This window comes from Oryctolagus cuniculus, chromosome 20, assembly GCF_051225735.1.
Source record: "Oryctolagus cuniculus isolate XC-2025 breed Fujian yellow rabbit chromosome 20, ASM5122573v1, whole genome shotgun sequence".
In the NCBI taxonomy this organism is placed as follows: domain Eukaryota; kingdom Metazoa; phylum Chordata; class Mammalia; order Lagomorpha; family Leporidae; genus Oryctolagus; species Oryctolagus cuniculus.
The window spans coordinates 19,354,693-19,381,101 of record NC_142886.1 but is presented as its reverse complement, the minus strand read 5'-3'; the positions used below and the strand labels follow the sequence as shown (position 1 = coordinate 19,381,101).

At 45.3% G+C, this 26,409-nt stretch overlaps 1 protein-coding gene across 8 annotated transcripts in view; it reads left to right on the top strand.

Moving 5' to 3' along the window:
- The window catches only part of DCAF5 (DDB1 and CUL4 associated factor 5), a 106,747-nt gene that overhangs the window by 16,754 nt on the left and 63,584 nt on the right, over positions 1–26,409 (top strand). For 5 of the 8 annotated variants that reach the window (XM_051826322.3, XM_089322171.1, XM_008271825.5 and 2 more), the window contains exons 2-5: positions 16,357–16,500; positions 18,989–19,025; positions 19,946–20,085; positions 21,094–21,223. In XM_051826322.3, coding sequence (XP_051682282.1) covers positions 16,389–16,500; positions 18,989–19,025; positions 19,946–20,085; positions 21,094–21,223 — 419 coding nt within the window. In that variant the 5' untranslated portion in view covers positions 16,357–16,388. The remainder of the gene's footprint in view (positions 1–16,356; positions 16,501–18,988; positions 19,026–19,945; positions 20,086–21,093; positions 21,224–26,409) is intronic. The other 3 variants (XM_070065145.2, XM_008271824.5, XM_089322172.1) reach the window with 1 other exon arrangement.

The window sequence follows — 26,409 nt, the reverse complement described above, 5'->3', positions numbered from 1 at the left end:
GAGTTCCTGACTCCTGACTTTGACCTGGCCCAGTTCTGGTAGTTATGACCATTTAGTGAGTGTATCAGTGGATGGAAGACTTCTCTTTTTCTCTCTCTCTGTCACTCTGCCTTTCAAATGCATAAATAAATAAATATTTATTTATTTGAAAGGCAGAGTGATAGATATCTTCCATCTACTGGTTCACTTCCCAGATAGCCACAATGGTCAGTGCTGGGCCAGGCTGAAGTCAGGAGCCAGAAGCTTCATCTGGGTCTCCCACATGGGTGGCAGGGGTCCAAACGCTTGGGCCATATTCTGTTGCTTTTCCCAGGCCATTAGCTGGTAGCTAAATTGGAAGTGAGGCAGCCAGGACACAAACTGGCGCCAGTATTGCACCAATATGGGATGCCAGTGTTGCAATCTCTTGCTTTACCTGCTACTCCACAATGCCAGGCTCTAAATCTTAACAACAATGATAGTCACAGGGATGGGTGTTGTGGTGCAGCAGGTTGATTAAACGCTTGTGACTCTCGCAGTGAAGGTTTGAGTCCTGGCTGCTCTGCTTTCCTTCTAGCTCCCTGCTGATCACCCGGGAAGGCAGGAGACGGCTCAGGTACTTGGGCCCCTGCCACCCACGTGGGAGATCTGGATGGAGTTCCAGGCTCCTGGCTTCGGCCTGGTCCTGGCCATTGTGACCATTTGGGGAGTGAATCAGCGCAAGGAAGATCTGTCTCTCTCTCTCTGTTTCTCCCTTCCTTTGTTAACCTGCCTTTCTAATAAATAAATACATCTTTTTTAAAAAGACTACATCATGACTATTGCCAAGCATTATTTTTTCAGTTCAGTCAGTATGTGATAATGGTATTACTGTAGAAGTTTCTTATCCTCGTAGCTGATTCATGGTGGCTTTACCGTGAGGCTGAATGTTTTCTGCTGTGTATGGCCATTTGGTAGTTTTCCTTTCAGCTGATTGCCGTGGGCTGATTAGGTTGCAGCTTTCTTTGTTAAAATGGTCACATTCTCCTAATACCTTCTGAGATTATTACCTAGTAACGCTGTTTGCCTTTGAGTGTGCGTCAAATCTTGGCCCCAGATTAGAGACCTTCTCTCTTAAGGAGGTAGTAAAGATGCCTGGTCACCTGTTCTCCAAAATTTTAGCAATTTCAGCCCATTGTTTTGACCTCTGTTGTATATAAGGGCTTTCACTTAACTGTCACTTAACACTTGTTTCTAAGTTGACTCCCCTGAAAACAGTATTTGGAAGGAAGCTATATTACTAAAACATATATGTCATGGTTTTTTTATGCTGCATTTTTCCCCCTAATACACTTTATTTATTTTTTAAGATTTATTTATTTGAAAAACAGTTACAGAGAGAGGTAGAGACAGAGAGGAGGTCTTCCATCTGCTGGTTCACTCCCCAATTGGCCTCAACAGGTGGAGCTGCACCGATCCAAAGCCAGGAAACTGGAGCTTCTTTGGGGTCTCCCATGCGAGTGCATGGGCCCAAGCAATTGGGCCGTCTTCTACTGCTTTCCCAGGCTGCAGTAGAGAGCTGAATCGGAATTGGAGCATCCGGGACTCAAACTGGCACCCATATGGGATGCTGACACTGCAGGTGGTGGTAGCTTTACCTGCTATGCCACAGTGCCAGTTCTGTTGCTTTTCTTTTTTTTAATGTTTCACATATTTATTATTGAACCAACCTGTTAGTGTAGGGCATAGAAATAAAGAGACAGTCACATCCCCAATTAAAATTGTCCAGCTATCCAGACAACTGTGAGGTTTTCAGCTTGATACAGTTAAGATGGTAGTGGCCTTGATACACAATAAGTATGTGTGCCGTCTCAAGCGCATTTCCTCATAGACCCAGCTTGGTTTTTCTTCAGTGTCTCGTCTTGGAGTTGGGCCTGTTTTTACCACCAGTTTTCTTTGAAATCCATTGGGAAATTAGGCAATTTTGTTTTTGATCTGGAATCTCTTGATTCTTACAGTATTGTGAAAAGACATGGTGAAGAAGAGAGGCAGGCACGGTCACCACGGGGCTTTGGTGTTCTCTGTTTCAGTTGTGGAGAACATCTGACCCTGGGCCGCTGCAGAAGGCCTGCAAAATCATTTGGTCTGGTCCTGCTGAGGCATCCGCAGCTGGGACTCAAAATTCAACAGACCTATAGCTGGTGAATTTTTAAGTTGATAATTGTGTGTGGCCTGAAATGATGTTAATAATATCCAAATGGTCCTTGGCAGAAAAAAGGTTCCCCACCACTATTCATGTAATGTATCCAAGCTAGGAGCCCAGGCAAGTCAGTAACTTCTGGCATCTTTAAAATGGCGATAATGTTTCTGGCCTAGTTACCTAATGGGAAATACGAAAGAATGATAAGAAGGGTGGTGGGTAAAGACAGGGTGTCAGCAGAAGTGAATGCTTGGGATCCCTCTCACCTCTCCTCATCTCTCCACCTCCCTGCACATGCATCCCCCCTCCTGTGGCTTAGGAAGTGCCATTAGACAGCAGCCTTACTTACCCATGGGCCAAATGCAGCCTGCCTTAAGCCTGCAAAAATCAGGTTGCTGGCTTCTCTTGAAAGATTCAGTCCTGGCAACGTTGAAACTGCATGCCTCAATGGCAGTGACGACTAGAGCTGAGTAGTGGCTTGTTCTTTTAAAAAAGGCTGCTTATTCTCCAGTCTGCCCTTAATCTGGCTTCATTGCCTGGCCCCTGTTATATTTAAGACGCTGGATTGCATTGTGGTAGAGCATGGTCTCTGCAACCAGATCACTTGAATTTGGATCCAAACTCCCACTTAGAGTAGCTATGCGTCTTCATATTCTGTAGCTTTTTTGTGGTTTCATCTGGATAATAAGGGTAACAATACCTACTTCATGGGGTTGTTAAGAGGATTAGAAGGGCCACTGCATGTAAAACCCTCAGGATAGTCCTTGGCTCAGAGTAAGTTTAGCTGGCGTTAACTATTGTTGTTTGAGTTCAAATAGTGTAATAATTAGCTAACATTTATCTAGCTCTTAATGTGTCTCAGGCAGTGGGCCAGGTTTTTTAGATCTGTCTCATTAATTCCAACAATAATACAATGAAATAGGTAGATTTTCTCAGTTTTACAAATGGGAAGACTGCAATTTAGAGAGGTTAAGTAACATGCCCAAAGGTAGTTATTTCAAGTGCTAGCAACACTGAGTGTTGAACTGTGTGCCTGTGTGCTAAGCTGGTTGAATTCTGTGCTGTGCTGCCCCATATCCACTAAGGTGGATCAAATTGCAGAGATGGCAGGCCTGGGTAGATAGATTAGTGTCTGTAAGTGATTTGAGGAGAGAAGGCGTATAAGAAAGAGCTCCCCAGGTTATATATGCTGTTAGTTCTTCAGGTGGTCACATGCCCAGTTAGTGGGGATGATCTGCAGATCATTTTGAGTGGAGTGACAGCAGAACAGCAATAATTGAGTTCCAGAGTAGGTAAATATAAAGTAACACATGAAGAAAAATAACTCGATTTGCTTCTAGAATTAGGAGAGCCCTTATTGAATATAGTTCTTACTTAGTTGATGGTTAAGAAGGCCAGCAAACAGTTGGCACCTATTAGGATGACTATATCAAAAAACCAGAAAGCAACAATGAGAATATGGAGAGATTGGAACTCTTGTGCTTTGCTGATGGGAATATAAAACAGTACAACCACTGTGGAAAACGACAGTATGGCAGTTTCTCAAAAAACTAAATAGAATTACCAATAATTTCACTGATCCAATAATTTCACTTCTGTATATGTACTCATAGTAATTGAAAGAAAGAGGCCAGCGCCATGGCTCACTAGGCTAATCTTCCGCCTTGCGGCGCCAGCACACCGGGTTCTAGTCCCGGTCGGGGTGCCGGATTCTGTCCCGGTTGCCCCTCTTCCAGGCCAGCTCTCTGCTTCCAGGCCTGGGAGTGCAGTGGAGGATGGCCCAAGTGCTTGGGCCCTGCACCCCACGGGAGACCAGGATAAGTACCTGGCTTCTGCCTTCGGATCAGCGCGGTGCGCCGGCCGCAGCGCGCTGGCCGCGGCGTCCATTGGAGGGTGAACCAATGGCAAAGGAAGACCTTTCTCTCTGTCTCTCTCTCTCTCACTGTCCACTCTGCCTGTCAAAAAAAAAATTAAAAAAAAAAAAAAAAACTTACACAGATATTTGTACTCATGTTCCAAACAGTGTTATTCACAGTAGCCAAAAGGTGGAAGCAAATCAAGTATCCATCAGTGGATGAATGCAAAAACAAAATGTCATCCTGTATATACAGTAGAATATTATTCAGCTTCTAAGAGGAGTGCAATTCTGACACATGCTATGACATAGATGAACCTTGAAGATACTGTGCTACGTGTAATAAGCCAGTCACAAGAAGACAAATATTGCATATGATTTCACTTACTTGGAGCCTATGAGGTACCTTGAGTAGTGAAATGTGGAGAAACAGATGGTGTTTATAAAGGAAGAATGGTGATTGTCAGGGTTATGGGGAATGAATACTGGGTATAGAATTTGTGTTTGGAGAGATGAAAACATGCACAACAATGTGGAAATGTTTTTAAGATTTTATTTGAGAGTTAGAGTTACAGACAGTGAGAGGGAGAGACAGAAAGGTCTTCTGTCTGCTGCTTCACTCCCCAAATGGCCATATTGGCCAGAGCTGCACAGATTTGAAGCCAGGAGCCAAGAGCTTCTTCCGGGCCTCCCACGTGGGTGCAGGGGTCCAAGGACTTGGGCCATCTTCTACTGCTACCCCAGGCCATAGCAGAGAGCTAGATTGGAAGAGGGGCAGCCAGGACTACATATGGGAATGCCAGCGCCGCAGGTAGAAGATTAACCTACTGTGCCATGGGGCCGGCTCCTTGAAAATTTTTTTAAAAATATTTTTTTAAAGCCAGTCATTAAATGGGGACAAAAATGCAAAATACTTTTCTTCCCAGTATACAAATATAAAAATCCTTAGGAATTGTGGGTGGTGTTCTGGCCTCTGGGTGTTGGTAGAATGGGTACAGCTTATTTTTAGTCTCTGGGCCCAGCCCCTTGGACCGTCAGCAAGTCAGTTTGTCTTTGTGATCCTTTTCTAGAAAAGCAGTCTGCATAATTCTTAACTCACAAATGAGGATTAAATGAGATGTGTGTGTATGAAATGAACTTCAATACAAATGTCAATGATTTCTAGACTCAGCCTGCATGTCTCAGAAGATATGTCTCACATATCTTGTTTTTATTTTTATTGATTTATTTTTAAAAGATTTATTTATTTATTTGAAAGTCAGTTATACAGAGAGAGGCAGAGAGAAAGGTCTTCCATCCACTGGTTCACTCCCCAATTGGCCACAACAGCCGGAGCTGCACTGATCCAAAGCCAGGAGCCAGGAGCATCTTCTAGGTCTCCCACGTGGGTGCAGTGGCCCAAGGACTTGGGCCATCTTCCACTGCTTTACCAGGCCAAAGCAGAGAGCTGGATCGGAAGAGGGATTAGAACTGGTACCCATATGGGATGCTGGCACTTCAGGCCAGGACATTAACCCGCTGTGCCACAGCTTCAGCCCTTATTTATTTATTTATTTATTAAGATTTTATTTGTTTACTTGAGAGTCAGAGTTGCAGAGGCAGAGAGAGAGGTCTTCTATCTGCTGTTTCACTCCCTAGATGGCTGCACCAGCAGAAGCTGTGCCAATCTGAAGCCAGGAGCCAGGAGCTTCTTGGGCCATCCTCTACTGCCTTCCCAGGTCATAGTAGAGAACTGGATTAGAAGTGGAGTAGCCAGGACATGAATTGGCGTCCATATGGGATGCTGGCACTGCAGGTGGCGTCTTTACCCTCTACGCCACAGTGCTGGCCAATTTTTTTTTTTTTTTTTTTTTTAAGATTTATTTATTTGAAAGGTAGGGAAAAAAAAAAAAAAAAAAGAAAGGTAGAGTTACAAAGAGAGAGAGATCTTCCATCTGCTGGTTCACTCCCCAGATGGCCACGACGTCCAGAGCTGGGCCTATCAGGATCCAGGAGCTTCTTCTGGGTCTCCCATGTGGGTGCTTGGGCCATCTTCAGCCGCTTTCCCAGTGCATTAGCAGGGAGCTGGATTGGAAGTGGAGCAGCCGGGACTCAAAAACTGATACCCATATGGGATGCTGGTGCTGCAGACGGCGCTTTACGTGCTACACCACAGCACCTGTCCCTGATCATATTATTTTTAATTTGACAAATTAGTGATATTTAAAAAAAAAAAACTATTTATTTGAAAGGCAAAGTTAGAGAAAGGCACAGAGAGAGAGAGAGGGAGAGAGAGAGTGATCTGCTATCTTCTGGTTCACTCCCCAAATGACTCCAGTTGGGCACCATGCCAAACCTAGGACCCTGGGAATCCATCCAAGTCTCTCACATGGGTGCAGGGCTCAAGGACTTCAGCTGTCCTCTGCTACTTTCCCAGGCATAATAGCAGGTACCTGGCTCGAAGTGGAGCATCTGGGACTCGAACCCACAGTCATGTGGGATGCTGACATTACAGGCGGCGGGCTTAACTCACTGCTCCACAATGCCAGACCTGAATTAGTGATTTTAGTGCAAAATGAAATTATCCCTTCATAATCAGAATTGCAGTAGCTATATTCTCTTGGATTCTCAGATGAGTTGAATTTAAGCAATAATTTGTGAGGAAACTAGGTACAGAAGGCTTGGTCTCTGCTTGTGCCTTGGGTGGCACTGGCACCAAGCAGAAAGGCCACCTTCCTGAGAGCTCTCTGTGCTCTTCTTCAAATGCCCTCAGAGGCCAGAGCTGGTCTCCTCTTCTGAGGCTGACCCTGGATGCACTTAACTGCCAGCCTCACAGAACTGGGACTGTTTGCAAGTCAGCAGTCTCTCTGTGTGCAAATACACAATTGACCTCTGCCTTGTTTTAATTGACGAGGTGATTCAAAGAGACAGGAGAACCGTGGAACTTTCACCCACCCCTTGCTTCCCCAGCCTGCCTTTGCTTTGTGGGATCAGAGGTCTGGGCTCAGCTGTTCTGCTCCCTCTGCTGGCTTTAGAGCAGCCCAGCAGTTCAGATTACACTTCAGTTTGTGCCCATTGAGATTTTTACCAACACCGGATCTTTGCACAGGCCTCTCAGTACCTTCCCTAAGGAAATGGGAGGGAGAGCATGAGGGAAAGGGAGAACCCTGCCACAGTAGTAATTATTGCCTCAGCGATTCTTGGGCTCTTACATTGTGATAGGTACCAAGCACACATCATTTGAATGATCTGGAGGCACTCAACAACATAGCCATGCATTTTGAATTCCTAAGCATTTGACAAAGTTAAATCAACCTATAAATGCCTAGAATGATAATGCTGTCTGAGTAACTGGGGAAGACCTTAGACCAAGAATGGTTATAACATTGAGTACAAAGGTACAGATACCCTGTTTTTAATAGAACTTTTCCCCCTCCTTGCTCCTCTAATTTAAGTGAGATTGTGCTGCCTGGCATGGGTCTGTGAATAAACATAGAGGTGCCCTCAGTTATATTTCTTTGCCATGACTATCCCAGTCCTTCATAAAGTCTTTTTTTTTTTTTTTTTTTTTTGACAGGAAGAGTGGACAGTGAGAGAGAGAGACAGAGAGAAAGGTCTTCCTTTGCCGTTGGTTCACCCTCCAATGGCCACCGCGGCCGGCGCACCGCGCTGATCCGATGGCAGGAGCCAGGTACTTCTCCTGGTCTCCCGTGGGGTGCAGGGCCCAAGCACTTGGGCCATCCTCCACTGCACTCCCAGGCCTGGAAGCAGAGAGCTGGCCTGGAAGAGGGGCAACCGGGACAGAATCCGGCACCCCGACCGGGACTAGAACCCGGTGTGCCGGTGCCGCAAGGCGGAGGATTAGCCTAGTGAGCCGCGGCGCCGGCTTCTTCATAAAGTCTTATTTTCTTAAATTTTTTTTCCTATCATGAACAGTTTTTACAAGTCCAAAATTTTTATTATGGAAATGTTCATGCATAGAACAGTAAGGTATACACAGGAACGGCAATTGTCCAATCTTAAAAATCAACTATTCCCCTACCATCTTTTTCTCCCAGGAATTTTTAAAGGAAATTCTAACATAGACCATTTCACCTACCTCAGTATGCATCCCTTCCTGTTAAAGACTTTCTTCTTTTTTGACAAAACCACAGTGTGACTATTTATACCTGAGACATAAAATGAAATATTTGAACATAAAGTAGAGAGATACCAATTGGATTTGACAGAATGTTGATAATTTGGTAAATTTACATCCCATTTATTACTTTTTTAGTTTTTGTCTTTAGAGCAGGTTTAGTTTGTCAACATAATTTAGAGGAAGTACAGAGATGTCCCCACACCTACGTAGTCCCCACACCTACGTAGCCTTCCCCACTATCAGCATCCTCCACCTGGATGATATTTTTGTCACAATGATGAGAATATATTGACACACCATAATCACCTAGAGTCCATGGTTTACATGAGGGCCTATTCATGGTCTTGTATAATCCATCGAATTTGGACAAATGTATAATGATATGTATATATCATTTATGTTGTTTGGAGGATTTTTACTGCTCTAAAAACCCATTGTGCTGTGCCTCTTCAATCTCCCAAAACCTTGACAACAACTGAACTTTCTATGGTCTCTGAAGTTTTCCTCAAAAATAATGTTATATTGTTAGAATCATATAAAATGTATGAAAGCCTTTTTTTTTTTTTTTTTTTTGACAGGCAGAGTGGACAGTGAGAGAGAAAGACATAGAGAAAGGTCTTCCTTTGCAGTTGGTTCACCCTCCAATGGCCACCGCAGCCGGTGCGCTGCGGCCTGCGCACTGCGCTGATTCGATGGCAGGAGCCAGATACTTATCCTGGTCTCCCATGGGGTGCAGGGCCCAAGCACTTGGGCCATCCTCCACTGCACTCCCTGGCCACAGCAGAGAGCTGGCCTGGAAGAGGGGCAACTGGGACAGAATCCGGCGCCCCGACCGGGACTAGAACCCGGTGTGCCGGTGCCGCAAGGCGGAGGATTAGCCTAGTGAGCCGTGGCACCGGAGAAAGCCTTTTTGAATTGACTTTTTTTTTTCACTTAGTAATATACATTTAAAGTTCGCCATGTCTCATGCCTTGAGAGTTGCTTTTTTTTTTTTTAAAGCACTGAGCAATACTATTTCTGAAGGACATCCTGATGTTTCCAAGTTTTGGCAATTATGAATAAAGCTACTATAAACATCCACCTGCAAATCTTTATATGGAAATGAGTTTTCAACTATTTTGGGTAAATACTAAGGAGCATGATTGGTGGATCAAATAGTAAGAGTATGTTTAGTTTTGTAAGAAACTGCCAAACTTTCAGATTGGCTGTACTGTCTTGCACTCTCATGGGAGTGCTTGTTGTTCTACATCTTTGTCATCATCTGATGTCTTTGTTCCAGATTTTGGCCATCTTAATACATGTGTGGTGATTGTGTGTGTGTGTGTGTGTGTGTGTGTGTTTTAAGATTTTATTAATTTATTTGAGAGGCAGAGTTACAGACAGAGAGAGGGAGAGACAGAGAGGAAGTTACAGACAGAGAGGGAGAGACAGAGAGGAAGGTCTTCTATCCGCTGGTTCACTCCCCAAGGGGCTGCAGCGGCCAGAGCTGAACCCATCAGGAGCCAGGAGCTTCTTCTGGATCTCCTACGTGGGTGCAGAGGCCCAAACACTTGGGCCATCTTCTGCTGCTTTCCCAGGCTGTAAGCAGAAAGCTGGATCAGAAGAGGAGAGCCAGGGATTGAACTGGCACCCACATGGGTTGCCGGCACCACAGGCGAAGGCTTAGCCTACTATGTATGCCACAGCACCAGCCCCAATATCTTGTTTTAATTTGTGTATTCCTGATGACATATGATGTGGTACATCTTTACATATCCTTGTTTGCCATCTTTATATCTTCTTTGGTATAAGGTATTTAAAAGTTGTTTTTGTTTCTCTCTCTCTCACTCTGTTCTTCCCTCCCTCTATGCCTTTTTTCCTTTGCCTCCATCCATCCCTTTCTTTCTTCCCTTTTTTTTTTTTTTTTTTTTTTTTTTTTTTTTTGACAGGCAGAGTGGACAGTGAGAGAGAGAGACAGAGAGAAAGGTCTTCCTTTGCCGTTGGTTCACCCTCCAATGGCCGCCGCGGCCGGCGCGCTGCGGCCGGCGCACCGCACCGATCCGATGGCAGGAGCCAGGTGCTTCTCCTGGTCTCCCATGCAGGTGCAGGGACCAAGTACTTGGGCCATCCTCCACTGCACTCCCTGGCCTGGAAGCAGAGAGCTGGCCTGGAAGAGGGGCAACCGGGACAGAATCCGGCGCCCCGACCGGGACTAGAACCCGGTGTGCCGGCGCCGCAAGGTGGAGGATTAGCCTAGTGAGCCGCGGCGCTGGCCCTCTTTTATAAATGTGTATTCATAAATAATATAGATAATATATAGTAATGTTTTATATATTTTAAAATGTAATTAGGTGTTATGTAAATTTTATCCCTTTCATTTACTTCTGAAACTTACTTTTATTACTTACCACTAGATTTTCAAGATTTTTTTCGTGTTGGAACATATCTCTGATTTAACTACCTTGTGATGTTCTATTATGTTTAGATTTTGTTTGTATTTGTATGACAAAGGGATTTACCTATTCCTAAATTGATAGATATTTATGTTGCTTACAGTTTTCTTTTGACATTTTTTGTTTTTAAAAGATTCATTTATTTATTTGAAAGGCAGAGTTACAGAGAGGGAAAGGCAGAGAGAAAGAGAAGTCTTCCAACTGCTGATTCACTCCCCAGGTGCCTGCAATGGCTGGGGCTGGGCCAGACCAAAGCAAGGAGGCAGGAGCTTCTGGGTCTCCCACCTTGGTGCAGGGGCCCAAGCACTTGGGCCCTCTTCCACTGCTTTCCCAAGAGCATTAGCAAGGAGCTGGATTGGAAGTGGAGCAACCGGGACATGAACCGGCACCCATATAGGATGCTAGCACTGCAGGTAGTGGCCAACCCATTACACCACAGTGCCAGCCCCTCTTTTGATGCTGTGAACATTCTTATGTGTTTCCTCGTGCCACTTTGTGAAAATGTGTCTAAATTATAATTTGCATTTTCCTGATTACTGTAGTTTCAGATCTTCTATAATATCTGTTTGCTGTGAGCTGTCACATCCTTTGCCTCTTTTCCCTTTGGAGTTTTAAAAATTGTTGGTGGAAATTCTTTGTATATTGTAGATAGTAAGCCAGAACCAGTTCTGTGCTTTGCTAAGAATGCTTGTAATTCCAGACAACCCTATCCTGGTTTCAGTTGACTCCAGTTTAATCTACTAATAATTTTACTCATGTGCTTCCTTATGTTGTTCTTCCATAAACATTTTTTGAGTTATGTTACTGATGCAGAGAATTAGTTCTTCACCTATGAATTGCTTCGTCAGTTATGGTTCGTTTTTTGTTCTGTATGGTTGGCAATAGAGTAATGGTTATGAGTGGGAGCTGTAGAGTTTTAACTACTTGCTTTTGAATCTAAGCTCATCTGTACTTGCTGTATCATCTTCGTAACTTATTAACTCTTGTACTTGGCTTTATAAAACCTTTGGGGATGAAAGAGCCATTATGATCTTCATTTTTTATTTGACGAATCTGAGGCTCAGGGAGGTTAGATTAGAAACATGAGCTAGTAGAAGAAAGATATGGACCTCTTTAAAAAATGTTTTTCTTTTATTTGAGAGACAGAGGGAGAAAGAGAGCGCATGCAGGAGGGAGCGCTCTCATCTACTGGTTCACTCCTCGAATGTCCAGGATGGCTGGGCTGGGCCATGCCCAAACCAGATGGTGGGAACTCAGTAGAGGTCGTCCACGTGAGTGGTGGAAACCTAGTTAGCTGAGGCATCACCACTGCTGCCGGGTTCCGACTGCATGCAGCTGTAATCGGGAGCTGGGACTGTGCATCAGGCCCAGGTACTGCGGTGATGTGGGTCCTGGGCACATGAACTGTGCCTTAACCATAGGCCAAATGCACACCCATGTGGGCCTTCTTAATTTCCACTTAAAAAACGTTTATTCTTATTTATTTGAAAGAGTAAAAGAGAAACACCTTCCATTCACTGTTTATTCCGCAAATGGCTACAATAGCCGGGACTGGGTCAGGTTAAAGCCAGGAGCATGGAGATCCATCCAGGTCTCCCACATGGGTGGTAGGAACTCAAGTACTTGAGCTGTCGTTTGCTGCCTCCTGGGATGGACGTTAGCTGGAAACTGGATCAGATACAGAGTAGTCAGGACTTAAGCCAGGTAGTCTGATGTGGGTGTCCCGAGTGGTGGCTTAACTTGCTGCACCACAGTGCCTGCCCCTATTTTCCCACTTTTGATAGAGACCTGGGTATAGAGAAATAGTTTTCTAATGTAAAAAAAAAAATACAGTAGGGGCTGGTATTGTGGAGCAGTGGGTAAAGCCACTGCCTGTGACACCGGCATCCCAGATGGCTTCTGTTCATGTCCTGGGTGCTCCACTTCTGATCCAGTTCCCTGCTAATGACATGGGGAAATCAGTGGAAGATGACCCAAGTGTTTGGGCCCCTGCCACCCGTGTGTGAGACCTGGATGAAGCTCTTGACTCTTGGCTTCCATCTGGCCCAGTACCAACTGTTGTGGCCATCTGGGTAATGAACCAGTGGATCAAAGATTTTCTCTGTCTTATCTCTCTCCCTCTCTATCTATCCCTCTCTCTGTGTAACTGTGACTTTTCAAAATAAATAAATAAATCCTTAAAAAATACAGTTGCGAAAACATTGTTAAGTCCTGACTCGTTGCCTCCAAGTGGAGACTAGAGAACTGAAACGCCATGCCATGTCTAAATCTATCAGCAGGACGAAAAGCCCTTTGTGTCGTTTTCATTAATAAAACAGAAACCTAAATCACTATTTTCATTTCCTTAACTTGATGTTTTATAAAGTGGTGAGTTTTTATGAGATACAGAATTTAGAGACCCTCCAAGGCCAGAGAACTCAGTTGGAATCATAAACACAGAACACTGTGGGCTGCACTTCAGGGATTGTTCTAGTAGATAATGAAATATTTTGGAGGACACAGAGCTTGGTTTTGAGCAATGATGGAAGAACGGAGGAACTCATGAAATAAAGGAACTCAAGGTGCAAAGATCAGTTTTTCAGGATAGGGTTCTGGGTAAAATAAGTATGATTTGGCTACTGTATCTTTTAATTTTTATTATAAAGAAATATGTTTATGGCAGAAAATCTAGCAGTACAGAAGTGAGTAAAAATTAAAAGTTTTTCAACAACATATACCCAAAATAATTGAAGTAGGGGCTCAGACAGATATTTTGCACTCATGTTTTTAACAGTGTTATTTAAAATAGCCAAAAGATGATCCAAATGCCGATTGCTTGATGAATGAGTAAATAAAACATAGATTAAAAATATATCTATACAACAGAGTATTGTTTGGCCTTACAAAGAAATGAAATTTTTACATGCGCTACAACACTGATGAACCTTGAAGACATTATGCGAAGTCAGACCCAAAAGGAGAAATATTGTATGAGGCCAGCGCTGTGGCATAGTGGATAAAGCCACCACCTGCAGTGCTGGCATCCCATATGGGCGCCGGTTCGAGTCCCAGCTGCTTCACTTCCGATCCAGCTCTCTGCTATGGCCTGGGAAAGCAGTAGAAGATGGCCCAAGTGCTTGGGCCCCTGCACCTGAATGGGAACCCAGAAGAAGCTCCTGGCTCCTGACTTTGGATCAGTGCAACTGTAGCCATTGTAGCCGACTGGGGAGTGAACCAGTGGATGGAAGACCTCTTTCTCTCTTTCTGTCTCTCCTCTCTCTGTGTAACTCTTTCAAATAAATAAATAAATCTTTTTAATAAAAAACAGGAGGACCAAAATTAAAAAAAGAAGAAATGCTGTATGATTCCACTTACACGAGGCACCTGGAGAGTTAAATTCATAAAGACAGAAGGCAGAACAGTGATTTTTACCATGGGCTTGCAGGAATTGTTGGTTATAGGGTTTCAGCTTGGGGTGACAAAAATGTTTTGGAGATGGGTAGTAGTTATGTATGGCAACATAAATATAGACTTAATGCCATTGAATTGTACACTTAAAATGGTTAAAGTGGTGAAGTTCATGTTATATATATTTTACCACAATAAGACAAGTCTTCTAGTGCCAGCCTTACAATTATGATAGGTTTTATAAACACCTTCTGTTAAAGCCATCTAGGTATGACTGCAGATACGAGCATAAATATGCAAACATAAACATTCATTCAGTACCTACTCTTTGGGACATCCGTTTAGGTACTGGGATTCCACAGTAAGCAAAACCAGTAAGAGTCCTGCTGTCAATGGAGTGTTTTGTTTTTTGAATTTTATTTTTTTATTTGAAAGGTAGAGTTACAGACTGTGAGAGGGAGAGACAGAAAGAAAGGTCTTCTGACCGCTGGTTCACTCCCCAAATGGCTGCAACTGCTGGAGCTGCACCGATCCGAAGCCAGGAGCCAGGAGCTTCTTCCTGCTCTCTCATGCTGGTGCAGGGGCTCAAGGACTTGGGCCATCTTCCACTGCTTTCCCAGGCCATAGCAGAGAGCTGGGTGGGAGAACAAGCAGCCGGGACTAGAACCGGCACCCATATGGGATGCTGGCGCCACAGGCAGAGGATTAACCTACTGCACCACAGTGTCGGCCCCAATGGAGCGTTTTAAAATTTGTTTTACATAGGGTCCAGGTCTGTGCAACGGCAGGGTAAGCTGCCTCCTGCAGTGCTGGTGTTCCATATTGGAGTGCTAGCTTAAGTCTTGGCTGCTCTGCTTCCAGTCCAGTTCCCTGCTAATGGCTGGAAAAAAAAGCAGAAGATGGCCCAAGTGTTTGGGTACCTGCTACCCATGTGGGAGACCTGGATGAAGCTTCTGGTTCCTGGCTTCAGCCTGACTTGGTCTTGGCCACTGGGGCTATCTGGGGAGTGGACCAGTGGATTGAAGATCTCTATCTCTCTGTAACTCTGACTTTCAAATAAATTAATAAATTAAAAAAAAAAAAGGGAGCCAGAGAGAAAGCCAAATGGGCCCACTTCGTGATGTGGCTGGTAACGCTGCTACATGCAGCACTGGCATCTGATATTGAAGTGCCGTTCTGAATCCTACCACTTGCTTCCAGTCTCAGCCCTGGCTGTGTGGGCTGTCAATCAGTGGGTGGAGGATCTTTGTCTCTCTCTCTCTGTCTCTTCTTCATTGTCACTTTGACTTTCATGTAAATAAATCTTAAAAAAAAATATATATATATATATATAAAGTAAAACAAAAAACTCATCTACCCTCTACTTCTTTTTCTTTCTTTAAAAATTTATTTATTTTATTTCAAAGAGTTACAGAGAGAGAGGGAGAGACAGAGATCGATCTTCTGTCCCACTGGTTCACTCTCCAGTTGACCGTAATGGCCAGGCCTGAGTCAGGCCAAAGCCAGAAGCCAGGAACTTAATCTGGGTCTCCCACATGGGTGACAGGGTCCCAAACACTTGGGCCATTTTCTGCTTTTTTTTGGGTCAGAAGTGGAGCAGCTGGGACATGAAGTGGTGCCTATATGGGATGCTGGTGTTGCAGACAGTGGCTTTCCCCACAACACCACAGCGCCGGCCCCCCTTCTGCCTCTCTTCTAATCATATTCCCTGTAGGTAGTAACCGTTGTTAGTGGTCGGCTTGTCCTTCCAGACTCTTTAAAGGCATCTGCAAATATAAAGAATTTATGAAGAATTTTTCACTACTGGGAACTGATTCTCACGGTGTAATATTGCTCGTTTAATTCAGACTGTTGAGAGCAGCAGAGGTAGGAGCTGGGCTGAGCTTCTTGTCTAGCGCCTGCTACTGTGAAAGGCAGGCAGTTCCCTGGTTGTCATTTATCAGTGTTCTGTAGATGATGATCGCACGGAGGAGGTTGCTTTGAAAACTCGTATCTAAAAATATTTTACTTTAGAATTCTTTGGTTGTGAGCAGTAGAAATCAACTCAAGTTCTGTTAGACGAAACAGGACTTCAGTGACAGATTCTAGATAGGAAAGGAAGAGATGTAAACAACAAGGTCTCTGAGAAGATAGGAAGAGGATGGATTTGGGAGTCTGTCCGTGCTCATCCCTTCTAATCTCTGTGTATCTCTTTAAGCTTCAGTTCCTGGGAGAGAGTGAGTAACCTACAGAGGGATCTTGGGCCTGCTTAGGCACAAGTGAGGAGGGATTGGGTTTATGTGCCTGTTAGTCTTAGGGAGTTGAGGAAGTACGGTTTTAGAAAGGAAGGGATTGGTGGCTGGTAAAATCAAGTGTCAGCCTTGTGCTGTCGCCTGTTTTAACCGAGATTCTTACCCCTCTCCAGGAGGAGACGACCGCCGGGTCCTGCTATGGCATATGGAACAAGCCATCCACTCCAGGGTCAAGCCCATCCAGCTCAAAGGAGAGCACCACTCCAACATTTTTTGCCTGGCTTTCAACAGTGGGAACACCAAAGTGTTCTCTGGAGGTGAGAAGAGGGGGAATTCTGCCTTGGGAAGTTCACTGTGGTTGGGATTCTAAAGAACGGAATGCTAAAAGGACTCCTAATTTTACTTCCAGTATCTCATTGAGGTGAATTGTAGAATTACTGGGTCCCAGGAGTTGTCTGCTTTGTGTTATAGCAATTCAGACACGTGCATTAGGTTCCTGTTCCTGCTGCTGCTGCTCCTATTCCTCCTCCTCCTCTCCCTCTGTGTCAGAAAACTTTTCACATAGCAACCTAGTACTCAGAAATACATCAGCACACATATTTAAAATGATACTTAACTTTATGTGGTATACTCTGATGTTATTTTAAAATTCTGTTCTATTTCCCTGTGACTGAAATTGCTGACATGACCTCTGGCTGGCTTCTGTTTGTAATACAATGTGTTAGGAATAATTAGAACGCCTGGTGTCCAAGCCAACCTCTTGGTGACGGCTTGAGCTATAGATTTCCCACTGGGTATCTCCCTGTTTTCCAAAAGCAATTTAAATAATGGATCCACAGCCGAGATTATTAGTCCTTCCCTGCCCCAAAATTTCTTGTTACCCTTTGGATTCCCTTCCTCACTTACTACCACTCACTCAATTCTAGCAAATGTCTTCGGAAAGTTCATAGAGAATGCATATTATGGAAAAACTATGCACAAATTTCAAAGTTTTTGTTAACAAAAGAAGCTCATCTTATTAACATTTTCCACAAACTTTTTGAGGTACCCTTTAGAAGCTGATAGGTTTCACTTCAGAAACTGCTGACAGTTTATTGTTTCCAGTTTACAGAGATGGCCTTCCGTGCGTCCTCCCTGTGGTGATGTGGACGTCGTCCTCTCTCCTGCCTCCTTTCATTCACACACCAGCCAGTCACCCAGCCCTGTCACCTATCCTGAAAGCATCCCTGTTGAACCTTCAGTTTCTGTTTTCTTGCTGTGCTGATTGTTCTGATTCAGGTTCTCATCCTTGGCCTTGAGAGCCGCAGTGATTTCTGCTGTTAGATTGTAACCCTCCTTCCATGGAAGTTTTCCTTTAAAAATAAAGACTCCAGCCCACTAAACCCCCTGCCCTCTGACGGGTATGGGCTGCACTATTTTGCTCTCGTGCTTTTTTGCTCATGCTATTCTGTCTTAACTCTCTAGTCCCCACTAGTTTGCTGAAACCTCCTGTTGGCAAACGTTTTCAGTTGTTTCTCATGTAGTTACTTTCTGCCGTGAAGGAAACAAGTGTCCCTATAACTGGGTCATGTCACTGCAGCAAGTGAAAGGTCATGTCACTTGTTATTACTTATTTGAGCAGTTGGACTGTGAATACTTCAAAGACCTGGCAGAATCTTATTCTTCTCATATCCTAGCCATCAACACTGTACGTGATACCTAGGAGGCATTAGTATGGGTTTCTTGATTTAGTTGGTATATACCCACAATAGAATTTATAGCCAGAGTTTGGTTTAAGGTGACTTGGGGCCGGCGCCGCGGCTCACTAGGCCAATCCTCCGCCTTGCGGCACCGGCACACCGGGTTCTAGTCCCAGTGGGGATGCCGGTTCTGTCCCGGTTGCCCCTCTTGCAAGCCAGCTCTCTGCTGTGGCCAGGGAGTGCAGTGGAGGATGGCCCAAGTGCTTGGGCCCTGCACCCCATGGGAGACCAGGATAAGTACCTGGCTCCTGCCATTGGATCAGCGCGGTGCGCCGGCCGCAGCGCACTGGCCATTGGAGGGTGAACCAACGGCAAAGGAAGACCTTTCTCTCTGTCTCTGTCTCTCTCTCTCACTGTCCACTCTACCTGTCAAAAAAAAAAAAAAAAAAAAAAGATGACTTGGTCGATATTTTTGCTGCTTCTTTTGCGTTGTATTTAAATGACTGTAGGTTGTATGTTTAAGCATAGAATACGTTTTTGTTTTTCATGTTCAGGTTTCAATTGTTTTGCTATATAAATCATTTGAAGACAGGACTATACATAGCATGAATGTAATATGTGTAGGTCCGTTGGCGGAATAGTAGAAATGCAAGAGAACAAGTTGTAGATTAAAACCTTTTCCATTATTTGGAATCACACAGTCATCAAATATTAATACTATAATAGACAAGGGGAATGACAACAGTAGCAAACATTTACTCATATTTGGGGCTTATTAACTGCCCTGCCCTATTCTGAATGCCTTCGCACATGTGCTCTTAAAGTCACAATCTCCCTGAGAGGTAGGTGTAGTTTCTGTCCCTATTTTAAAGATAAACACAACTGATCTGACAATTAATAAATGTTTGTGGGGAAGGGAGGGAAATTGGCTTGGATGAGTGAATTAATTTGCCCATGATCATGTGGTACTGTTTCTTAATAGCCAAAGCTTTTTTGTCTTGCCCTGGATACTACATCTTAAGAACTGTTATTATACCTAGTTGCTATTATTTTTTTTAAATTCTCTATCAATGTGGACAGGGATCATCTTGCAGAATCATTAAATGTCTGCTTTTTCCATTTATAGGAAATGACGAACAAGTTATCCTCCATGATGTTGAAAGGTAAATAGATTGTTTTGTGTAGGTGAATGACTCAGTTTTTCATATGAAAAAAAGGCAGATATCTCTTTAGACTAAAATAGTTTTCACTTTTAAGGAAAATGACGTGAAATCAGATGCTTTTTTCTGAAAAAAAAAAAAAAGTTTTCTGTGATAGTTGTGAAATTTTTGATTTAACAGATAAAAGTGGAGAGGAAGCAGTGTTATGGTGTAGCTGGTTAGGCCACTGCTTACAACACTGGCATCCAGAGTGCTGGTTTGAGTCCTGGCCGTTCTGCTTCCAATCCAGCTCCTTTTAATGTGCCTGGGAAAGCAATGGAAGATGGCCCAAGTGTGTGCTTGGGCCCCTGCCACCTATGTGGCAAACCTGGACGGAGGTCTGGGCCCCTGGCTTCACCCTGGACCAGCCCAGCAGTTGTTCCCATTTGGGAAGTGAACCAGTGGATAGAAGATCTCTCTTTCTCTGTTACTCTGCCTTTCAAATTAATTCATTAATTTATTTTTTAAAATAAAGTTGTTATGAGATTACCTCTTAGTTAGGAGAGCCTTTCTCACACCTGCCATCATGCTTTAAAGCTTTTCCTTGCTTTTTGGAAATCAACCAGCATCCCCACATCTGTATTCAAGCAGATATATTCTGCAATAAGTAAAAATACAGAACTTACCTATTGAGTCACTTTTAAATATGCTATTTAATATGGAAATTATCATGAAATCTATAAACAATCTCTTTAGTAGTGCCCTTTTGTTTTTTTTCTACTTCCAAGTTAAACACCTAATTTTTAGAAAATGTGACGTCCTTTGGGTTGAGAGACATTGACTTTCTGCCTGAAATGAGAGCGACTGTACCCTTGGTGGTGGAGGGTATGGGCTCTGTACTGTGTGTGTGTGTGCCTGTGTTTCTCTCTCACTCTGTCTCTCAGCAGTGAGACCTTGGACGTGTTTGCTCATGAAGATGCAGTGTATGGCTTGTCGGTGAGCCCAGTAAATGACAACATTTTTGCCAGCTCCTCAGACGATGGCCGAGTTCTCATTTGGGACATCCGGGAATCTCCCCATGGAGGTAGGTCATTGTGTAAAAGCCTGTTGGATTGTGTTGGATAGTTTGATGTCAAGGTCATTGCAGTTCCCTTTATAGCATGAGTATCTGAGTGTGAACGATTTCAAGGGAGGGGAGGACATGAGACGCCTGTGTGGGGGCACAGGTGTGTGTCTTTGAAGCCATCCATTTCTCAGTGGTCAGAGGTCTCCAGTCTCCCATGAATCCCCACAAACACTTGCACCCTGGTGTTTACCAGCCCTGAGGAGAGAATGTGGAGGGCCACCGAGGGCGAGCTCTGTGTGTGGTGCTGAGTGGCACTGTGCATTCTAGTTCTAGGCTTGGTATTTTGTTTAAAGAGCCACGGACCTCACTTTACCTGTTTGGAGGATCTTCACATGATGGCAGGAACACTCTGTTTAAGGGGAACTCCCTGTGTGTCTCCTCCAAATGTGCTCTCTGTGCCTCTGATGTATAAAACGAAGAGCTTGGTTTTTAGTGTTTCTCCAGAGTTCTTCAGGAAATGAATCTTCAGCCCATTTCCTGCGGAGACATTTCTCTCTGGAACTCTTGTCTTCAAAGGCCCCTTCCTCCAGGGGCCCCTACATGTAGTCTTGTAATGGTGCCTGTGTACATAGAGTTACTGTTCAGCCTGCTTTGTCTGGCAGCATCTGGATCTTTTTATTTTTCTATATTTTAAGTACTTAACATGTTGGGCTGTGCTCCTAGGCTTATTAGAAGCTGGTTCTGAGGGCCAGCCAGGTAAGCTAGCAGCAGGCCTGTGAATGCTGTACTGTGTGTGAAATCATGAGCTGAGAAGTGCTGTTACTCCAGTAGCTTCCACAGAAACATGTCCTCCTAGGTAGCAAAGGGATTCGTCCCCGACCTGGCACCTGCTGATTGACACAAAGGCAGGCAGACATTCTAGGTGAAATCGATTAGAAGCTAGCTAGATGAAAGAGAAGTTCAAGTATTAGGCACCCGCCCAAAGGTGCCTGGAACTAACGGATCATCCATAATTTCTCTTCACAGAGCCCTTCTGCCTGGCAAACTATCCATCAGCCTTTCACAGTGTCATGTTCAACCCTGTAGAGCCCAGGTTATTGGCGACAGCCAATTCGAAAGAAGGAGTGGGACTCTGGGATATTCGAAAACCTCAGAGGTGAGCCCCCTTTTGATGCACGAGGTGTTGCAGCTTCCCCGCCTCTGCTGTCAGGTGTGTGGCCAGCCAGCACGTGTGGTGAGAACCTGTTTGGCAGTGGGTCTCCTCTCATGCGCTGGTGTCTCTGAAGCTGGGAGAGGCTGTTCCGAAGCAGCAGGCAGCGTGAGAATCAGCACTCTTTGCTGGGCAGGTCCGGACTGTAGCCAGGGCCAGTCCTGGGCAGGCGGTGAAGGAGTGAGAGCCTCCCTTCGGTCCTGCCCATGTTCCCCAGGTGCACAGGAACTGTGGCCTGCGGTGAAGAGGGATGGGCCAGATGCATTGCTGCTGAGCCAGGGCTGCTGAACTCAGGCTGGAGGGCGTCTCTGCGCGAGCTTGAGGACTGTGAAGCCCCCAGACTATATGAAAATTACCTAGTGTGTGTTTGTGTAAATGCATTTTCCTGAGACAGAGTTTATTTGCTTTTCCCAGTTTCTCTAAAGGATCAGTGATGACAGTAACAAAAGGTTAAGCCCCAGTGCACTGTGGTGTTAAGGTCCTAACACGTTTTTCCTTCTGTTTGCATTCCTGAAAGGGAACACTCAGGACAGTCCTGAGCTGATGGCACCAATCGGGATTTCAGGCGTCACTGAAGGGGATGGGGATGAGGTGGAGGAGCATGGGAAGCACTGTTGTGTTCTTTGACGCCCGTGGGACAGATGACCTTTCTACACTGCCTGCACTGTTGCAGCCAGCTCCTGGAAATTGTACCTGCAAGTGACTCCCCACTTTGTAAAGCCATCTTGCAGGAGGAATATTATGGGAAGTTAGTGAGTTTATCACTTATTTCATGGTCCTCAGATGAAAGGAATGGTTGAACAAAGAAGATTTTTGTTTTTAGTCCTAGCTGATCCTCTCTGCAGAAGTCAGTGGGTCGGAACTGTTGCGGTAGGTCTGTGCAGCCCAGAGGGATGTCCCTCCTGAGGCCTGAGACATTTGTCCCTGAGGATTGCTGCTGGCCTCCTGGTTCTGTACGCACTGGCCGTTGCTCCTCCGTACTGTTGCAGTACCTGCAGCTGCAGGGCCCCTAAGGCGCCTCCGCACGGTGCTGTGGAGGCTGCTGTCTGCCGGGAGGATGGTGGCCTGCGTGCAGCCACAGTGTCCTCTGTCCTTTCGGGCTCTTCAGAGACAACTGTGCTGCCTCATCCATGTCATACAATGCAGAGTTTGGAGTACACCAGCCTTCTGCCACCATATTCTGCCCCCTACTTACAACCGTGGTGAATAGTTGGCAACGGAAGTGAGACACCAAGCTATTTCTCCTCAGGCAAAAGCCTGAGTAATTCATGCTGTCAGCAGAGAGAGAGACAGACAGACAGAGAGAGAGATCTTCCATCTGCTGGTTCCCTCCCTAAATGCCTGCGATAGCTGGGACTGGGGCCAGGTCAAGACCAGGAGCTGAAAACTCCATCCAGGTCTCCCAGAGTTCCCACAGGGGGCGGCAGAGTCCCAAGCACTTGGGCCATCAAGTGGTGCCTCTCAGACACATTAGAGGGAGACGGATTGGAAGCAGTGGCGGGACTCGAGCCCTGGCAGTCTGATATGGAATGTGGTTTCTCAAGTGGCTACTTAGCCTGTTAGGCTGCTTGCCTTCCCCTTGACTTTTTTCAGTTAATCGTGTCTTAGCGCTCTTTGAATGTTAGCATTTACAGGTCTAGCTCATTCTTTTAGTGGCTATGTGATATTCCAACAACCAGGACTGCTTGTGTTTGACCATAATAAATAATGCTGCTTCCTGGTTACACATCTGTCTTGGCCCAATTTTGCAAAAATGTCTTTAGAGAATTGCTTGCATCCAGAGGTGTGTGTTGGGGCCAGTGTTCTGGCACAGTGGGTACGCTGCCACTGGGGACACCTGTATTTCATATTGGTCTGCCTGTTCGAGTCCTGATTACTCCACTTCCAGTCCAGCCCCTGATAATACTAGGGTGCAGCAGGGTGATGCTCAGGCACTTGAATCCCTCCCTGCCTCCCATATGAGAGACTTGGATGGGGTTCTTGGCTTCTGGCTTTGGCCTGGCCCAGCCCTAACTTTTGTGGCTTTTTGGAAAGTGAACCAGTAGAGGAAAGACCTTCTCTCTCTCTCTTTCACTACATTTCAAATGAATGAATGAATAGATCTTTTTAAAACAATGAAGTGCATGTTTTTAGGTTTCAATTAAAAAAGTGTTTGGGCATCCACACCAAAGGCTGTGCTGACTTTCAAACCCCTGCACTGGGTTTGAGACTACATGCTTCTCCAGACCCCACAACATGGAAACTGTTGCTCATCTTGTCTTGTTTTGATTTCTTCTGCAGTTATATGGTTTCTTTGGCAACCTATAGTTTTCAAAGCCCATATGGGATAAAAATCATCTAATAAGACTAATTGGCAGTCTTGACTGATTTTTTTTTTTTTTTTGAAATGAAAGGAGCACAGTGCCATGGGGTCTAGGACGCTTGTGCCTGTTTATTTAAACTCTTCTAAGATTCTTTGAGGTGTTTTGGGTGTGTGGCAGAGAAAGGACATGAAATATTCTTGAAATACATCTTAACTTTGCATCCACTAGAGTTTGGGGATGGCTTACAGATCTTTTCTGCTTGAATTTCCTCAGTATGACTTGGTGTGGGGGAGGGAGAGAGGGCCTTTTGTCTTTTCCATGTAGGCTTAATTATGCTGAATCGCAACAGATAATTCGTCTCTTGAGCACAGCTGCCTAGAAACCCTGACCCAGATCCTAGGGCAATTCTGAGTCCCTTGGGAGGACAAGCCTGGAACAAGGTTGGGAGTTATTTAAAGTCTTCTAGGGGATTTGTGCACCCCTTATAATTGCAGGTACAATTGTGTGTGCTGTGCTGTCTCAGTGGGCACATGTGTAGCATTTTCTAGGGATGAGAGAGCTTTACCAGGTTCTTGTAAAGACCCTTGACCTCAAAGGAGAAGAATTGCTCAGTGTTCTGAAGATTCTAGGTTCAGAGCCTGTCGTGGCTCCTTTCCAGGTCCCAAAGCATGGGCATGTGGGAAAATGCCGAGCCCACTCAGAAGGGCCACTGACCGGCCTGCTGGAAACAGATGCTGGCTCCTGGGAGCAATGAGGGGGCCTCAGACTGAACACCTTTTCATTCCTGGGCGTCACTGAATGCTGCAGTGGTTCTCTGGCCCACCCCCAGCCTGAGCTGTACCTCTACTTCAGCTTGGTAGCCTGTGGATGGGTGAGCAGAGTCGCTGCTCAGGATAAACTGTCATCTCTGGAAAGGATTTTAGTTATCGTCTTACCTGACTTCCTCATTATACAAGATAAACAAAGAGCCTGGGCTGGTGCTGTGGCATGGCGGGTTAAGCCGCTGCCTGTGATGCCGGCATCCCATCTGGGCAATGGTTCAAGTCCCAGCTGTTCCAATTCCCATCCAGCTTCTTGCTAAATGTGCCTGGGAAAGCAGCAGAAGATGACCCTAGAGTGCTTGGGCACCTGCACCTACATGGGATGCAGCTCCTGGATCCTGGCTTCAGTCTGGACCAGCCCTGGCCTTTTGTGGCCATTTAGGGAATGAACCCACAGATGGAAGATCTCTCTGTCTCTGTCTGTTGCTCGTTCTTCCTGTAACTCTGCTTTTCAAATAAAATAAATAAATCTTAATATAATAATAATAATAATAATAAATGTGCTCAGCAGGGTCAGGGGAGGCTGAAAAGAGCTTGAGCATTTGGAGTGTAGCATCTGCAGCCACACTTCTGGGCACAGTAGCCATGTGGCTTTTTTTTTTTTTTTTTTTTTTTGACAGGCAGAGTGGACAGTGAGATAGACAGAGAGAAAGGTCTTCCTTTGCCGTTGGTTCATCCTCCAGTGGCTGCTGCGGCCGGCGCACAGTGCTGATCAGAAGGCAAGAGCCAGGTGCTTCTCCTGGTCTCCCATGGGGTGCAGGGCCCAAGGACTTGGGCCATCCTCCACTGCACTCCCTGGCCACAGCAGAGAGCTGGCCTGGAAGAGGGGTAACCGGGACAGAATCTGGTGCCCCGACCGGGACTAGAACCCGGTGTGCCGGGACCACAGGCGGAGGATTAGCCTATTGAGCCATGGCGCCGGCCCATGTGGTCTTTTTTAAAAAAACATTTTTTATTTATTTGAAAGACAGAATCACAGGGAGAGAGAGAGAGGTATTCCATCTACCAGTTCACTCTCCAAATGGCTGCAACAGCTGGAGCTGAGCTGACTCGAAGCCAAGAGCCAGGAGCTTCTTCTGGGTTTCCCATCTGAGTGCAGGGGCCCAATGAACTTGGCCATCGTCTGCTGCTTTCCCGGGTGAGCAAGTAGGGAGCTGGATCTGAAGTGGAGCAGCCAGGACTCAAACCTGCATCCACACAGGATGCTGACACTGCAAGCTGAGGCTTTAACCCTCTGCATCACAGCGCAGGCCCTGCCATGTGGTCTTTTTTTTTTTTTTTTTTTTTTTTTAAGATTTATTTATTTATTTGAAAGGCAGAGTTACAGAGAAGCAGAGGCAGAGAGAGAGAAGTCTTCCATGCACTGATTCACTCCCCAGATGACAGCAGTGGCCAAAAGCTGGGCCGATCTGAAGCCAGGAGCCGATTCCAGGTCTCCCATGTGGGTGCAGGGGTCCAAGGACTTGGGCCATCTTCTACTGCTTTCTCAGGCCATAGGAGAGAGTTGGATCGGAAGTGGAGCAGCCGGGACTCGAACTGGCACCCATATGGGATGCCGGCACTGCAGGTGGTGGCTTTATCTGTTAGGTCACAGCACCGGCCCTGCCACGTGGTCCTGAGCAGATTGTTTCACCTCTCAGTGCCTCGTGATAGCTAACATTAAACATTACACACCAGGGGCAATGACAAGTATATGAGTAATTACTGTGGTTAATCCTAAGACAACCTTAGGAAATGGGTTCTATTGCTCTTATTTTAAGGAAGTCAAAGTACAGAGAAGCAAGATAAAGTGTGTGTGTGTGTGTGTGTGTGTGTGTGTTCCCTTTTGTCTGAATTGAATAGGCTTCCTATTTCATCTTTGTCTTCTTGCAGTAGAAGTCACAATTCCTGTCAAAGCTTTCAATACAGGCTTGTCCAGCTCCACAGTCTGAGTACTTTCCTCTGTGTAGCCCTAGAAGTTAATCCTCTCTTAACTGTCAAAGACTCAGCTTCTGTTTACATGCTGACT